The sequence below is a fragment of the Podarcis cretensis genome (genome assembly GCF_951804945.1).
Source record: "Podarcis cretensis genome assembly, chromosome: 5".
NCBI classification, from domain to species: domain Eukaryota; kingdom Metazoa; phylum Chordata; class Lepidosauria; order Squamata; family Lacertidae; genus Podarcis; species Podarcis cretensis.
Genome location: NC_137174.1, coordinates 35,451,507 through 35,469,503, shown reverse-complemented (window position 1 = coordinate 35,469,503; position 17,997 = coordinate 35,451,507). Strand labels below are relative to the sequence as shown.

General features: G+C 41.1%; 1 protein-coding gene across 2 annotated transcripts in view; it reads left to right on the top strand.

Annotated features, from left to right (window-relative positions):
- Positions 1 to 9,683: 9,683 nt before the first annotated feature.
- PRKG1 (protein kinase cGMP-dependent 1) overlaps positions 9,684 to 17,997 on the top strand; it is a 660,310-nt gene continuing 651,996 nt past the window's right edge. For both annotated transcript variants that reach the window (XM_079976270.1, XM_079976269.1), the window contains exon 1: positions 9,684 to 9,944. In XM_079976270.1, the coding sequence (XP_079832396.1) occupies positions 9,787 to 9,944 (158 nt within the window). In that variant the 5' untranslated portion in view covers positions 9,684 to 9,786. The remainder of the gene's footprint in view (positions 9,945 to 17,997) is intronic.

The window sequence follows — 17,997 nt, the reverse complement described above, 5'->3', positions numbered from 1 at the left end:
ATTAGTATAGGTACACTGCTTAGAATTGCCTTTTTAAAGTGAAGTGGCTAATAGAGGGGAACGCCACTCTGTTGAGTTTTTGTTTGTTTGTTACATTTATACCCCAGCTTTTCTCTAAGGAGCTGAAGGTGGCATACTTGTGATCATCTCGGCAATCCTGTGAGATACATTAGGCTGAGTCTGTGTGTGGCTGGGCCAAGGTCATCCAATGAGACCCTCACAGCTGTGTTGGGATTTTAACCCACGTCCCCTTGGTCATTGTCTCCTGGGTTTCAGGCAGACAGGGAATCTTTCCCAACACTACCTGGAGATGCCAGAAATTGAATCTTGGACCTTCTGCAGATTCTCTACCACCAACTGTGGCTGAGCTACCTATGAGGTGCAGTTAAATAGCCCAGAGAAGAAAATGTTTGCACAACCTTAACATACCTGGGAAAGTTGCTGTAGCCGCAGGGGCCTCTGTTGCTTCAATGGAAATGCCCAAGGTTTGAAGAGTATATTCTGCTGCATATGTTTTGGCTTCATCTACATAGGCACTTAGCTTGGATGGCGTGAAGGGATGCCTGCAAATCAGTGGTAAACATTAATTTCATTTTCCTATGGTTGGCATCTTGGCAAACATCCATCGTATCCTTTGATGCAAGATGTTAAAGTGTTGTTGTTTGACTGAATCACCGAAACCACTAATTAAATAAGGCCCCAAACTCTGAAAATCTGCTTGTTTAAAAAATTGAGAGGATAATGGTTCAGGGTATGTACAATTTGCACCTGGTGGCAAACCGCAATTTATGTGGGTGGAATTCAACAGAGCGCTAAAGAGATTGTTCTGTTAGCACAAGCATTTCAGCTTGACACATGGAACAATCTCCCTTCTTCAGCTCCCACATGCTGTTTTGGGGTTTCCACAGAGCCCCCTGAGCCAATTTATGAGTGGGTGGGATGTGCAAGGGGAGGAGAAGGGGCAAAAAGCCTTGTTGTGCTGGAGGAAGACCTAACAATGGCTTCTGAAAGCAGGACTGTTTGGTTGAAACTAGCTCTAAGTATTTTTAAAATATATTTTAAATTATCTATATTGTTAACGTTTCCCCTTCTTCCCAAGTTGCATATATTATAAACAATGCATTGTATGACTGAGGGATTAGTGGTGATATCAAATGCCTTTATTTTATAAAACTTTACAGCCCTCCCCCCACTCAAACACAAGGGTTAAACCCAGCAAGTGCAGTAGTTACATACATAGTTGGATTTTGACTGGCAAGGGCAGGAATGGTGATTTTGTACAAGAACAGCTGTCTTTGGTCTTGCCCAATGGCAGAATGAAGTTGGTAGACTGGCTGTCCCCAGTTATTCTTCTGGCAGATCTCTTCTAATATCTAGAATGAAAAATGCAGCCATTGAATAACAGAATACATTACTGCAGTCTGGAAACTATATTATCATATCCTTTAAATTTTTTGAATACATTATATTTGCCCGGTTATTTGTGCCCTCCCTTGATACAGGGTCACTGTTTCTTGAGATCAGCAAACATACTATTGTATTTAGATGCATAGCAATGGGAGACAGGACATTTTCTGGGATGGAAACTTCACTATAGAACATCCTTCCTGGAAATATTTGCTTGGGGCCCACTTTTATTCTTTAGGCATCCAAGTGAAAACTATTTTTTCTCCAGATTTTTAGTTCATGACATTATGATCTTATGTCATCTTTATGTCTGCTGCTAATTGACTTTGTTAATTGTTTTGTCTTTTGTTGAGGCTGATAACTTTTATTACTTTTTAGGCTGCTCATATTGATTCTTTTAAAATGATGGATTGCAAGATGCCTTGAAGTCTAGACCTTGAGGTGGAAAGGCAGGATATAAATTACGGGTTGGATCCAAAGGGCATGGGAAGTGACTTCAGCTCATGTGAGGAGGATATCCACTGCTGCCTTCCTCCATCTGCAGACCCCATGCTATTCTCTAATGACCCCCCCAACCCTTAGGACCAACTTTTTTGAAGGAGTGCAAGTAAAAGGATAAAAGCAGTGTTTTGCAAGCAAAACAATTTATTCAATCCAAGCAATTTAAAATAAACTGAATAAACACAGTTTGTAATTTGAGACACACTGATGCTGACTACAACTAAATTAAACACGTTGTATCTTTCTCTGAGTAGTTTCTAGGTTCTATCCAGTCTACAGACCCAAATCAGTCTACAAGACCTGTTATGTACTGAGTCAAATAGGATCCAAACTGCAGCAGTCTGATTGGTCCTAGAACAATAGGATCCAAAAGGCAGCAGTCTGATTGGTCCTAGAACAATAGGATTCAGAATGCAGCAGTCTGATTGGTCCTAGAACAATGCAGCAGTATGATTGGTTGGCAGGAACCACCCAATCATGCTCCAGATTGAAGTGAATCCACAACCTGATTGGCTTACAGTAGAATTCCGGAATTAGCCAATCATGTGCAGCCCATTGTGTAAATAATGTATATAAAGCAGATACTTTGAGGGGACATTCATTCCTCCTCACCACTATGAGCTGAATAAAGAGCATGAAATCGCTTTGCGACTCTGAGTATATTTCAAGACCTAATCAGAAAGGCCACAGTGCAATGGCGCAAACAATGTTTAATCTGACCTCATCAAAGCTATCCTGATTTGTAATTTGCAGATTGTTTGGCTGGAAGACACTTTCCTTCTGGATCAGTCCCACAAATAACATTTACATATATTACCCTAATCTGATCTTGCTGTGTAGTAAGCCTTCTGTAAGGGATGAACTGGCCATCTCCTGCTCTGCTGGATTATCTCTAGCTTCCAGGACACAGGAACCTGCCTTATACTGAAGCAGGCCATTGGTCCATCTCAGCATTGTCTATAGTGATTGGCAAAAGCTCCTGCCTGGAGATGCCAGGAATTGAAACTGGGAACTTCTGCATGCAAAGCAGGTGCTTTCCCACTGAGTTACAGTCCTAGTAGCTGGTAACATCCCCACAGTTTGTCCACAAATAGATGAGGAAAGTGGAGGAAATTTTTTTCTTATGGACATTTTCCACTTAAAAGAACAATTGGATCTATCAGCCTTAAGACAGCTATTTCAGATTCAAATTTGGCTTGATAAAATTGGTAAAGAGAGAGAGAGAGAGAGAGAGAGAGAGAGAGAGAGAAGCAGAAGCAGAAATTGTAGCTGGAAAAACCCCATAGCCACTGGGAAGACAAAGATGAACCCCAGGAATTATTTTTCTTTACATCTGCTTTACGTATCTAGAGCTAACAGAAAGACACATGCATTGGCCAAAAGCTGGAACATCATTTATTCTAAATATCTTACCCACCTGTGGAGCAAGTTTGATTCCTTGCGGTTTTAAACTGCCATGATTCATTGGCGTAAGCTCCATTCCTGGCAAAAGGTCGTAGAGCTTGTCCTCCCCTTTTTTCTCTCCCTTGAGCTGGTATGCACGACCCAGGGCAGGGTTAGCCAAGTAGCCACGTCCTCCTAGTCCTCTAACTCCAGCAGCCCCTACAGGTACATTCATGTAAATTTCTAGGAATGTAAGAAGGTATTAAACTGAATCAAATTACCGGAAAATCTCCGATTCTTAATTCATTGGAAGACTTTGATCCCACACACTGACACATGATTACAGAGACTGGTGATGGCGATATAAAATTCTATTGGGCACCATGACCAGCTCAACTGTTGGGCAAGGCAAGCCCTACAGTTAGATAAGGAGATGTGGCTGAGCTCAGGCAGAAGATTTTGACAGTGCTGCGTAGACAATTTTTCAATCACTTCAATATATTTAGCCCCACCAGTGTGGAGTAAAGCTTTTATGGGTTGCATTCAATGCTAGTTCAACTCAGATTAGACCCATTGAAGTTAAGAAACATGACTGACTTAGGTCATTAATTCCAGTGGGACTCCTCTGAGTAGAACTTAGTTGAATACAGCCCTATGCCTCTGATACTAAAGTTTATTGTGCTGTTTCCGTGTTTACAGAACATAGTTCAATGAAAAGTAGCCATGTTCAAAGCACAGAATCCATTTATTGCCTTTGAAGTGAAGGGCAATAATGTGCATGGATATGCACAAGCACCGATGGGACTGTACCTTGTGGAGGGGTTTGTTATTTTTAGTAACTGTAATTTTAGCTCACAAAGCTTCAGGCACCTTGGGTTCATTTTTTTAAAAAAGGCCTCAGTCAAGAAAACAATGTGAACTGGGGAACTGCACCTGCTGCAATGTATATGCCACAAGTGCATCCTTCCAGCAGTATCATTTTGCACTGAATTCCAGGCATACTGTTAATAATACAAGCCAGGTCTCGGGCCAGTCTTCATTTTGTGATTTGCCGGAATACATGGTGGTTTGGGTAAAAACATATTAATTATATATTACTCTCCTCATCTCCTTTCTTCTGTTTGGCTTAATATGAAGCTTACCTTTCCATTGAGCTCATGCACAGATTGTTTTGATTTATTATACCCATTTTTAAATCTATCCCCATTTTATGGATGAAGAGCAATAGCTACAAATTAGACTGATCGACATAGAAAGGAATGAATTTAAATTTATCAGTTTCGGTGTTTACATTTGACCCCATTTTCATCAAACTAGAAACTTCTTTTTATATGCCACCCCAATCCTATCACAGATTCCAACTGAGATTATGAGATGGTACACACTCACATGTATGTAATTTAGTAATTCATCCCTCACAGTGCAGTCCTATATGTGCCTACTCAGAGGTAAGCCCCATTGAGTTATAGAGGACATATACCGCATTGTTTAAGATTCTTTGTGCAATTTTATTTTCATTTGCTTAAAGTCTAATTTTTATGTGGAGACTCATAAATGGGAGAGGTGGTACTTAAGTTAGATGTGAATGCAAAATAAGAGGGGGGGGAGAGACTGTTAGGGCAAGGATGGAGAATTTGTGGCTTTCCATATGCTGTTGGACTACAACTCCCATCATCCTTGGCCATTGGCCATGTTGGCTGGAGCTGATGGGAGCATGAGTAAAGCAACATCCACAGATTGCTGGAGGAAGGGCAGGATAGAGAACTATAATAATAAAATATGTGGTAGCACAGACAACTGTATTAAGGGGAACCATTGTAGTAAGCTTTAGGGCTTTGTGGCCCTCTAGGTACTAACAGACTACAACTCCCACCATTCCTGATCATTGATTATGCTGGCTGGAGGGCCACATTCCTCCTTTAAAGGCAAACTGAAGGTATGCAACAGAACGTTGACTTTTGCTTTATTTCTAAGCACAGTTCAAATATCTGGTGCTTACCTGAAGGAATGCCTGATCCCAACCTATCTGTGCACTCAGGTTGCCTATGGAAGCTATTATTTAGTTGCCTTACCATCTGAGAGAAAGTGCCCAGGTTTTTGGTTTTTTTTACTGCAATGATGTAATTACTTGCCATGCTATAAAGGATGTAAACAAGATTCTTCTGAACTTTGGCTGTACTGGTAACATTATATACTTCCAGTGAGCAAGCATTACCTCTGATGGATGGTGGCCTGATAATGCCCCTGTTGGTGAGATGTCCTTTCGCAGCAGGAAAATGAAGGTTGGGAATAGCAGCATAGGCTTGAGGTGCATAGAATACTGGGGCTCCCAAGTAGGCTGCAGTAGGATCATATACGTGCCCAAATGTATAAGTATATTCTGGCAACACTGTTCCTCGCCCTCCTGTGCCTCTGGTGTATCTAACATAGCTGTCTTTGTCTACTGGCTTGGCTAATGTGACTTCAATGGGAGAGCCATCCACTACCTTTAAACAAAAAAAGACATGACAGAAAAATGAGGCATATCAATGCATGAATACACTCTCCAATACTGTGGCAGATACTAAACCTCTCACATCTCAGATGTGATCTGGGATCATAGTACCTGAAGGGATGCTTCCTTCTGTATGGAGCTTCCTCTCATATGAGGTCACCCCTACAGGCCCTGCCGTTTCCCATCTAAGAGCCCTCATGTGGAAGGTTATTGAAGATGTCTCCATATAACAGTGGGTCCATGTAGGAGGATTATGATGTTTGAAAGCCTGCCATCACATGGATGCATGGCAGTTTCCATGCCAGCACCATGCATTCCTGGTGCTTTGGATATGCCCACACGATTGCTCAGTGGGCAAGTGGCAGTCAAGTGGTATATGAATTGTAATCTGACAGTTGACCTTTCCAGAGGGAGGGGAAATTGAATAATGAAAGGGGAACGGTTTGCACTGGTACTTGGAACGATTCTAGAACCATAAATAGGAAGCATGATTTTAGTCTTACTGCAATGGTGTCAAGATCCAAACCATAACAATGGAACAAGTATCACAGAATTGAAAGACCAGTAAATAACTTTAGTGTAAACCAAAACCATCCAGGTCAAACATGCACAACTCTGGCAAGCCTCTGCTAGCACTATAGTGCATATACACACATATACACACATTGTAAAATCTTATTTTGCCATATACATGCAACTCTCTCTACATCCCTTCTAGCCAGTACTAAATTAATGCAGCATTACCTTTCCATTTAACACTTTCATGGCTTCAACAGCATCTTCTCTGTTATTAAAGTGCACAAATGCATAGTCTCTGATTTTCTTTACCCGTTCCACTGACCCTGTAGAAAAGATTTGGAGGTTAGGTCTGTCTTGGATATTGCTACAGTGGAAAGTGTCTGCTTGAGTTGTGTCCTTGGTCATTAATCTGCCATGCTAATATGATTAATTTTTTTATAAAATATTCTACAGTAAATAAATATTAGATCTGGGCATTGCAAGCCATGAACCATTTATAGAAACTTATGTGCCCAGTCTTGCTTATTTTGTCCTTTGGCCTGCAGAAAGGTGCTCCTAAAATGGGTATGATGAACCTCTTGGCACATTGGCTTATCCACCTATTAGGAAGCATCATGTTAACATAAAGACACCCCCTCCCCAAGTGCATGTGAAAAGTAGTTCTGAGACATGGTCTGATTTTGTGTGTGGATGTCAGCCTGATGTAATTAATTTAAGGAAGGTCAGGGTTTAGCTTAAAAGCAAAATATTTCTACACTATCTCAAATTGTTAAAACATTTTTATGGTGAGGAAGTCCATAGTTAGAGAGGGGGATGTGGGTGGGTAGTGATGGGAAGGTTTGCAGTCCTTACTTAATCCTCACAACCTAATGTTCCAGATTTTCTTCTCGAGATTTGAAAACCCGATTTTCTGGATGAGTGGGAATTTCCCAAGAATTCTTGCCTGAATCATCACTTTGCTGATAGATAAGAAGCAGAAGCGACTACCAGCAAAGTTCCTGTGTCTAATCTCAGTTACTTAAAGTTGAATGCACAACAATAGATGAACACATGGCACTGGGAAAATGGTAGAAAGAGGTGCCATGGGTGGACATGTTTGGGCTGTGGTTTTGATTTCTGAACACTTGGGTATTTTACGTCTACTAAATTTGTTGTGAACCCCTCAGGGATAGAGGAAGAGTAAAAATCCAAAGTAACAGAACTGTAATATTGAATAAACACACATATAACTTCAGGAAAAATAAAGCTTAAAAAATATCCTCTCACAGAAGCTATATCTTTAGCTAAGCATGTAGACTTCTGAAGCTGAGTATAATTGCTTCTCTTATCACTCAGTTTTTATATCGTAGCTTTGGGCCTATAATGAGCCACTGGAGAATTTGTGTTCAGAGTTCTGCGCAATGGAATGGGAGTTTTACGCATGTTAATTTCTGTTTTGATGGCCGATTATGCAATATTTTATTAAATTATTTCAGAGAGTATGGTCTGTTAAAAATGTTAATTGAGGTCCTGGGTTTGCAGAACCAAAAACAAGGGGGGGGGGGGGTAAGCTTTCTTCCAAGCATATGCAATTAAACAAAACTGAGTGTTAGTTGGTTTATGGAACAATCCTAACTTCTGGCAGCCGGCAGTCCAGTTTAACAGAGTGGAGGAGCCACCAATGATGCCATAACTTGGTTGCTTGCACAGGTCAGAACACAAAAATAATCTGCATGCTGGCTATGCGGTGTGCCAGTTCCAAGTCCTAGTCTGACAATTTGATCATTATATCCTTTCATCAAATATTTCTCCTAAGGACTTCAAAGTGGCATGCATGGTGTGTGTATGCGCCCCCTCCAGTTTTATCCTCAGGTTTGGCTGAGAGATGGTGACTAGCGCAAGGTGAGCTTCATGGTTGGGTAGGGATTTGAATTGAGTCCCCCCCCCCCAATTTTAGTCTTGCTCTCCAACCACTACACCACTGCCTCCTGACATTGCAATGAATGACATTGCCTTGCTCATGCCATCTTCTATGTGCTGGAAGGGTGGGCAGGAAATCTTTGGGGTGTAGGTCTTGAAGAATGAGCTTGCTGAGTTCTTGAAAGGGAATGCAATGCTGAATTCTATAAAAGTGAAATATTGCTCTTAAGAACATTCCATACTTGTTTTGAAACCTGAGCACTCAGTAACATCTTAGATTTCATATGATTTAAAGCAGTCAGTAGTCAAGCTTCATACGAGTAGGAGAAAGCATATCTGTTTTCTTGTCAAACTTGCAGAGGATTGCCAATTTCTCCCATTAAAAATATCCATTCTGGGCATTTTCTAGTTAATGCATCATCCTGAATGAAATAAATTTCTTATATTTTATTATGTTTCCTAAATATATATTATAATAAAACATTTCCTATATATATATTTCCTAAATTATATTAGTATATTATATAGCATATGTATTCTAGTGTTTAGCTCTGGATCCACAAGAGGAAAGTGGAGAAGATATATTCTCATAGTAGCGTGTAAATTGTGGTATTCTTTTTTCAATCCTAGATTTTTCATGGAAAATGCTTTGTTTCTTTCCTGATATTCCCACATTTTTTTTTCCTTTTAGTATTTTTGAAAAACAGTTTATTGTTCTTGCATTAGTTTACCAACAAACTCTGAGCAACTCTGACCAAGCTGCCTTTTAAATTTTATTTACCTGGTTTAATATTGTTGAATTCTTTTTCAATTGTCTCTTCCGTGGTTGATAACATAAGATTTCGCACATAGAGGATTTTGACTGATGACATTGTATCTTCATCAACCTCAACCTCTGGCTCTGCCCAGTCTACAGCTATGGGATGTCCCCATAATTGTATCCTTCCTGTGGAGTAATCAGAATTCCACAACTATGACAATAAATAAAATGAAAGATAATGGGACAAAGAAGTCCAATTAAGTCCTACTCAAGAACAGTTCATTGAAATCAAGTACATTGGTTTCAGTGTGTCTACTCTGAGTGTAACTTAGATACAAGCCATTAAGTAGGTGATTTTGTCAATACAGGTTTTCTGTACTTAAGTTTATTGCTAAAATGATTTTACACAATTGTAAAATGTGCTATTGATTGCATATAGATGAGAACACACAGGCTCTCATAGTTACTATTTGATTTCTTCATTGCTCAGGCGTGCACTGTGAGTGAAGCTTCACTTTGTGAAATAATCAGAACTGTGCTAACGCTTACCCTAAAATGCTAGCATATAATGTACTGAATCCTAGGGGAATTTTTCCACTATTCATGTTCAAATTATATATAAAAGAGGCACAAACGATAGCTAAAAGCCAATAGGCATAAGGAATGGAGAAAAGTGAAGAGTGTAAGACATGCTAAAATCCCCTTTCTTTCCACATTACCCGGCAGCAGTTTCCGCCTTGCCATAGCTGCTGCCCGATGGCTTCCATATTCCACAAAAGCGAAACCACGATTCTTGGCTTTATCGGCAGCGCTGGGATATACAATGACATCAATGACACCATCTGTAACTTTCCTCATCTCTGCCAAAATTTCTTCCCTCCTCTTCGTTTTCGGGATTCCTCCTACAAATAAACGGCAGTTGTCTACACTGGCACAAACCCCTAGGAGTCGACCATTCCTGCATACAAACAACAGTTCCAGGTTTGTTTGTTTTTATGGTGAAACAGGCTTAGCTCTTTGTGAAATCTTGACCCATGATTACAGTTTAGAGCCAATGCTCTCATGTCAAACTTTCTGAACAGTGTAGTTAGTCAAGCAGAAGTCAAGTGAACCAGCCCTTAAAAATATAAAGCAGGCATAGGCAAACTCGGCCCTCCAGATGTTTTGGAACTACAACTCCAGTGGTCAGGGGTGATGGGAGTTGTAGTCCCAAAACATCTGGAGGACTGAGTTTGCCTGTGCCCTGATATAAAGGGCTGCAGAATACCCAGTTTTCATTACTTAGAAATAAAATTCAGAGGTGTTTTTTTTAGAGGAGAAATGTTAAGAGTAGCCTAGAGCAGGGATAGTCAGGGTGGTTCTCTCTAAATTTTGCTCTGCTACAGGTCCCCTCATCCCTGACCATTGGCTATGTTGGTTGGGACTGATGAGAGCGGTAAAGCGTCAGGTGAATATCACACTGGCTATCCCTGGGCTAGAGAATTTGCTCATGCAAGTAGTTCTCACCAAAAATAATGATATTAACAACATAAGGTTTCACATGCAACAAGCACTAGTTAACACATAATCAACAGATGTGTATTTATTCTGTGACAAAAATAGTAATGATTTCTTGTTGTAGTGGTAGTAATAGTAGTCATCTCTAGACACCAACTATGCTTCTCAAAGTATCACTTTGTCAGTGGAGTTGGGGATCAACTCCTCTTGCACCCAAACTGGCCTTCTTGAATTCTCTTTTGCCACAAAGGCCACTTTCCTTCCATGACCTTCTTGCTTCTAGTTGGCAGCTGTGGAGTCTTAGGCATACAGACACGGCCCACAGGCTTTTCAGCTGCTGATTAGTAACATGACGCTTTGTTCTGCTGCACATGGTTTTAGGCAAGGAGCACCTACTCCTGGTGTTAATAACTGTAGACAATACCAAGCTAAGCAGGCCAATAGTCCAACTTGATATAAGACAATTTCTATAGTTTTCCCTTTTTTTTTTTGTTTTAAAGAGCACAACTTTTATTGCATTTGTTGCATTATATTCAAATTGAGACCTGCTTTGCAGGTGTCAGCGAGATATGCAAAACTAGTAAACAAACAATGCTTACCTAATTTCATAATTATTCAGTTGCCTGATTGCATTTTTGGCCTCCTGTTTGTTAGAAAATGTCACAAAAGCATATCCCCTGTTGTTTCCATTGAAGTCCATCATCATCCGCATTTCATAGATTTTGCCAATCTGCAAAAGCAAAAGCATGAACTTCCATAAACGAGCATGGAAAGGGAGCTTTTGTCTGCACTAGAGAACATCTCTGGACAAAGTTCTCTTGTTCTTGTGATTCTGTTTGTATTTCTGCTTCACTCTAGATTAGCTTGGCCATTGCCTTGACCATAAACCAGAGCACATTTTACTCAGGATTTGCTTTCTGACCCATGTACAAAGTCAAAATAAACAGAGGCAGCATGTATCGAAGTCCAGGCTGTGCTGAGCTGGAGCCGTTGGGCAGGTTAGCAAAGCAAATGACCTCAATTAACACACCTTGATAACACCCTGTCTGAGCTCCTGTGTGCAGATAACACCATAAACCTGGGATGGGGGACACACACGTGTGTATCTATGTCTTGCAGGGTGCTCTGGCTTAGAGCAGCTTTCACACATTAGACAATAACACACCCTATATTACTTAGCTACTGTTTGGATTTGCCGGGTCTTGCCTTCACCCAAAGGGTTATCATGACTGGATCCCTTCCAGCCCTCATTAAAAGCCTGGGTATAAATACTGTACCACTAGCCAATTGCCCCTGCATATTGGTGGTGTGTCTCATGAGAGGGGAAGCATGGTTTGTGCACTCACTAAGAATCACTACAAGGCATCAAAACAAGAAGGTGTTGGCATATGACACAGGACTGTGTCTGTGCTAATGATGCCCTTAGTAGTGTTCACGGGCATTGCAACCACACTTCAAAATTTTGATGAACAATTCCAGTTCCACAGACAGCAAAAACCAAAGCTCTGATAACAGCAGAAAAGACAATGCTCCATTGCACATGAAGATTTAGCTAGATACTCACGTAATGCAGTTTTCTTTTTCCACATCTTTAACAGCACTGTCATGAGCAGTGGCCATACTTTTTTTTGGCTAAGTAGGAAATGGGCTGTGGTTGAGGACTTGTCATATTTACCCCATCCACCCATTATCTTCCCCCCATACTTTGTCTCATCGCAGAAACCTTTGACCCTGTTGCCAAGGCTTGTTTCTCTAGGCGGTACTGTCAAAAATAGTTTTATTGATGTTAATGGGAGCAATGATGTGAATAAAGGCTATAAGAATGTTCTCTCAGGACACAGTTATAGCAATTCATGTCTAAAGAGCTCTCACTGTCATATTCAGAGGTTCTATCACTTAGAACTAAGCTGCAAGAAAGTGATTATTACGGTGCTGAATATAAAAAATGGGACATAGATCCCAAAATGCAGGGATAATCCTATTGGAGGAAGATTTGTACTGTTTATTTTATCATGTTTGCTTCTTGTTCTTCTTCCAAGGAGTTCAAGAGAGTATATGGTGTATTCCCATGATATCACCACAAAAACTTGTGAAGTACATCTGGCAAGGGGGGCAGGTGCAAAAGAAGACTGTGCTGCTGCACATTTAAGAGTTGTGTGGAAGAGGGAAATTTCACTTGCTGAAATTCCATCTTCTATATGAATATCAAAAGTGCAGGCCACCTGGCCACCTGATTACTCACTGAGTTTCATAGCCGAGCAGGAATTCAAATCCTGGTCTTTCCAGGCCCAAACTCTGTCCATTGCACTGTATGGGTGTCACTAGTATTGTCAATATCAGTATTACAAACAATACAACCTAGTTCAAGATACCAACTTTTCCTTGCTTCTCCTGATTCTGCACTTACATTTCAACCAAGATAGTGGGATACAGGTAGAATAAGTGATGAAGTGATATGGTAGCTGTTGCTTGATTGGCAGCCTTGAGCATGTAATAGATCATCCCAACTGCTCTGGCGCTCTCCATTTTAACCTATGGGTTTACATTGTGAATCTTAATATGAACTGATGTTTCCAAATGAACGTGGATCTGTTAATGTGGTATCTCAGCATAGAAAGCAATTGACTTGTTTAGGTATTTTATAAATGGGCTTTGAGAATACATAATCCAAAAGCTACAGAAGTTTGTCCACTGCAAGAAAAAACAGCAATGAATCCTGTGGCACCTTTAAAGACATAACACATTTAATGTCTCAGGAGACGAGAAGAAGCAAGTGTCAACCTCATCAGATGCAAGTTACCAGACATATAAAATATGCTCAAAACATTTATATAAAGCAGTGGAAACTATTGTAAGTATTTGTGGTTGGTTCCAGCTACTTTGGTGAAGGGGTATCTGGATCTGAATTAGCATTTCAAAATTCCCGTAACTGGAAATGAAAATAGCACCATATGCTCCATAATTACATTCAGTTAAAAAATTCTCTTTCCATTTTATATATCTCACTAACAACACTTAGAAGTGGCATAGACAAGGCTAAAAAGTATTCTTAGTATCACTTGTGAAATCATTCTTAGGCATTGCGCACACAAAGTCCTCCTGATACTATATACTTAGGTTTCTGTGGCTTGCACCCTGGAAGCTGGAAGCTGACTTGAGAATTGTATTTGCAAATTAGCGACCTCCAGTAAGTACTTAAAACCACACAGGGTCATAGTCATATGCAAATTATTAGAACTGTGTTTTGTTCAGAATTGCATCAGAAGAATATAAGAATGGCCCTGGTGGATGAGGTCAAAGGCCATCTAGTCCCCCATTCTGTTCCAATTAGATGACCGTGGGAAACCTGCAGTCTAAGAAGCTCAAAGCAATATCTTGGCCTTATAAGAATCACTCAGTAACTATTAGGTTGAAAGGTAGGACTTTTGTGAGGCCACCTAGTTATAGCTTTAGTCAACCAGAGATTTGACCCTGGGCTTTAGACACAGAAGGCTAATGCTTGAGCCACTGTGGCACACTGGCAGTTTCCCGTATGGCAGTGTTCTTCCTACTAGAGACATTCTCAGAGTAGGAAACATGCCTGTCCTATTATGTGTGAAGAGCTGCACGAGTCTTTTCTATTTTACCACCCTGATTCTGCTGAGAGGTTCAGGATTGCTGCTGTTTGCACAGTCAAATTCCTAGAATATGAATGTGTGTGTGTGTGTAAGTGAATGAAATCTGCCCAGTTTAAATCATTACTTTTTCACATAACGGGATGAGTTCATCTTCAAAGAGGTCACGGGGTAATTTTCCAATGAAAATCTCACAGCCTCTTTCTGGTGGTGGTCCATCCCAGCCTGGTGGTGGCCCTCCATATTTCCTTTGGCCATTTTCCTGAATTGAAGAGAACAAAAGATGTTGTGAAAACTGGCTTAATTCTTCTCAACACTGCATATCTTTTTAAACACACCAGAAGGTTTTCTTTGCCTGGTCATAGCTTTTGTCTGTTCTTGCATCTTGGCTTTCATTAGATGTATCTTAGAAAAATTGGGAGTTTTAATCCAAAACAGTTGGAGGGGACACAGTTCAAGACTTCAGCCAAGTCAATATATTTGGTGCCCCCCCAAAAGCAACACTGTCCCATAGCCCACTTGAGATTGTGGGACCAGGACAGACTTGAGAGGGTAGAATATACAGATAGTAGGATTTGTATGGTTGCAGTGGACTTTTGTTTTGCCAATTAAATTGCTTACATTGTAGCGCTTGACTGTAGAGCTATCATGTGAAGCTGTCAGTGCATGCAAATGCTGCCCTCACCATGCGACCGCTGCTTCCTTCCTTTTTCATTCCAGTTGTGGGAATGTGAACCCTCTGGAAGACCACACCCTCCTGAAGGAGATTGCATGGCTGCTGTATAAGCCAGATCACATGGGGTTTTCCCCCGCATTCTGTATCTGGAATACCACCAGGCGCAGCATAGGTAGGAATCAAATGTCCCATTGCATGCAGTACTGTACCTTATAACAGAATAATGTTTATATTTTTGCAATACACATTGTGGGTGGGAAGGGAGAGACAGCTTATTTAAACACTAAGTTCTGAAAGTCATTGATTGAACTTTAGCTGGGGTGCCTAATTTACCTTTAAATTAGCAGTCCCAAAGGAGAAATAATTTGACAGGGAAACTCCTACCTGAATCAAACTATATCCTGTGCGCTGCATTAATGTGCGGAGGGTAGCTTCTTTCTGTGTGCCGGCCAATCCATCCCCGGATTTTTGATTTGATTCCATTGTGAGTGATTATCACCAAAAAATCAGGTTAATTAGGGGTGCTCACTGTAATCAAATTTGAGATAAATTAAGCAGATTAATATTTTTGAAAAAGAAAGCACCACAATATGGGTGGGGACACTGTACACGAATCATTCAAAAGAATTAGAAAACAAAAGTAGAAGATCCAACACCTGAACGAAGCAAAGAGAATCAAGGGGGGACTTTGTAGATTTCTCAGGCAAGAAATATACAGCAGGCCTCACTACAAAGTGAACTATAAAGGCTATTTTATTTTGAAGATTTATAAAACACTTCACACCCACAAGCAACCCAGGTGGTGTACGAAAAGATGAAATACATAAGACACAGACTCAATAAACTAAAAACAATACAACAATTTCTACAATTGTACAGTTAATATTGTATAACATGACTGGGTCATGTTTCAGAAAAGCCTTCTTCAGGGAATGGTTGTGTTTAGGGAAAGTGTGATTTCAGGTAGTAGGCTCTGAGAGAAGTTGTATTTAAAAAGAGAGAGAACAAAAAGTCTCCCCCCCCATGGTCAAGTTCAATGAACTGCCTCTTGTACCACGAATGTGTGGGCATGTTTCTCAATCACATCAGTATCACACACACACACACACACACACACGTCATTAACTTGCGTCATTGAGGGGCAATGGTGGCTGTTGTAGGCACCTGGCCCACTTTCCCTTAATGGGCCATATTTTCAGTTAACAACCCAGCATAGCAATTAACACTGAGGGGGGGTGGGGGGGTGGAATATCCCATTGGTCCCCTTGGAATGTTTATTTCCTTAAATTGTGGCATCATGTATAGTTAGGCCCTTACTTTATCTACAAAGGGACGCGGGTGGCACCGTGGGTTAAACCACAGAGCCTAGGACTTGCCGATCAGAAGGTTGGCGGTTCGAATCCCCGCAACGGGGTGAGCTCCCGTTGCTCGGTCCCTGCTCCTGCCAACCTAGCAGTTCAAAAGCATGTCAAGGTGCAAGTAGATAAATAGGTACCGCTCTGGCGGGAAGGTAAACAGCATTTCCATGCGCTGCTCTGGTACGCCAGAAGCGGCTTAGTCATGCTGGCCACATGACCCGGAAGCTGTACGCCGGCTCCCTCGGCCAGTAAAGCGAGATGAGCGCCACAACCCCAGAGTCAGCCACAACTGGACCTAATGGTCAAGGGTCCCTTTACCTTTACCTTTATCTAAGGCCTTAAGTTTATCTAAATGTGCCTAATGAGCACTATTTTAAAAATGTGAGCTGAATCAGTTTGTGGGGGGCAAGGAGGTTGATGGGCTGAGAGCAGGTGTGGAGAAGAAATTTAAGGCTTTCCTCCCTCGGTGTGGGTCTTTTGAAGTTAGTGTTTCATGTCAATGGGAGATTTTACCCATAGCAAATACTGGCGGGATTCCCCTCTGGATCACAACACAAGAGGATGAGGTTAAATTCACTTGCCATGCCTTCTCTGGTCTTTTAATTTTCAGCTCCCTCATCCTGCTGTTGCAATTTGCATTAAAAAGCAACAGCACATGTAGAGAAGTGCCTTTTAGCCCTAACAGAAGCAGTGTGTGAATTTAAGGCAAACTATTATCTCCCCCTTCTCTTTTCATTACTACTTGCTGGAGTTTTGTATATATGGAGCTCCTTCCCCTTGTAATGCTCCTGCCGACCTAGCAGTTCGAAAGCATGTCAAAGTGCAAGTAGATAAATAGGTACCGCTCCGGCGGGAAGGTAAACAGTGTTTACGTGCGCTGCTCTGGTTCGCCAGAAGCGGCTTAGTCATGCTGTCCACATGACCTGGAAGCTGTACGCCGGCTCCCTCGGCCAATAAAGCGAGATGAGCGCCGCAACCCCAGAGTCGGTCACGACTGGACCTAACAGTCAGGGGTCCCTTTATCTTTACTCCTTGTAATATAATAATGAAAGTTTCACCACTTCACATATCCTGCTTGTGTGACAGTGGTTGGTGATTTTAAACCAACATGAAAACTGATGGTTTGTTTTGCTTTGCCAGTTTGAGATCTGTACATACCTTGAGTAAATGATGATGGCTTTGTGAATTTATGTAAACAATGCTGTTGGAATGAACACCTGTACAAAGAAACTCAAATTTTAGGAGCCTGTTTGTATTAGGATAGTAAGTGGGTATGGGACTGCATCCTAATTACAGCATAAAATACAAGTTTTAATTTGGGGGAGAGAATTTACATTAAATAATGCTCAAGTTAGCACCAATGAGTGATAGATAATATTTATTTATTGCATTCTATCCCACTTCTTTCTCCAATGAGCTTAAGGTGGTGTACATGGTTCTCTTCCTCCACACTTAATCTCTACAACAACTCTGTGAGGATGGTTAGGCTGAGAGGCAGTAACTGGCCTAAGACCACCCAGCTTCATGGCCATATTTAGCCTGTAACAGCTTTGCAAACTGTAGTAGCTTCCAGAATTTAGCAGACACCATCTTAGTAGTATTAAGATGAATCTGAAAACAATAACACTCAACTTGGAAAGCCACTACCATCAAAGGATAATTTAAAATGTTTAAACTAGGTAAATAAGTTTGACATACCTCTCGACTGTCTCAATCTGTTTTTGCAAGATCACAGAGCCCTGCAAATGCACAAGATTGCAGAGTCCCAAAGTGCACTTTTCTGGGCTCTGTGATCTCACGTGGGTCCTGTGACTCACGTGGGAACATAGCTAGGAAGATGTGCGTCCTGGTTTTTGGCCTAAACATGCTGGAGGATATGCTTTGATAGG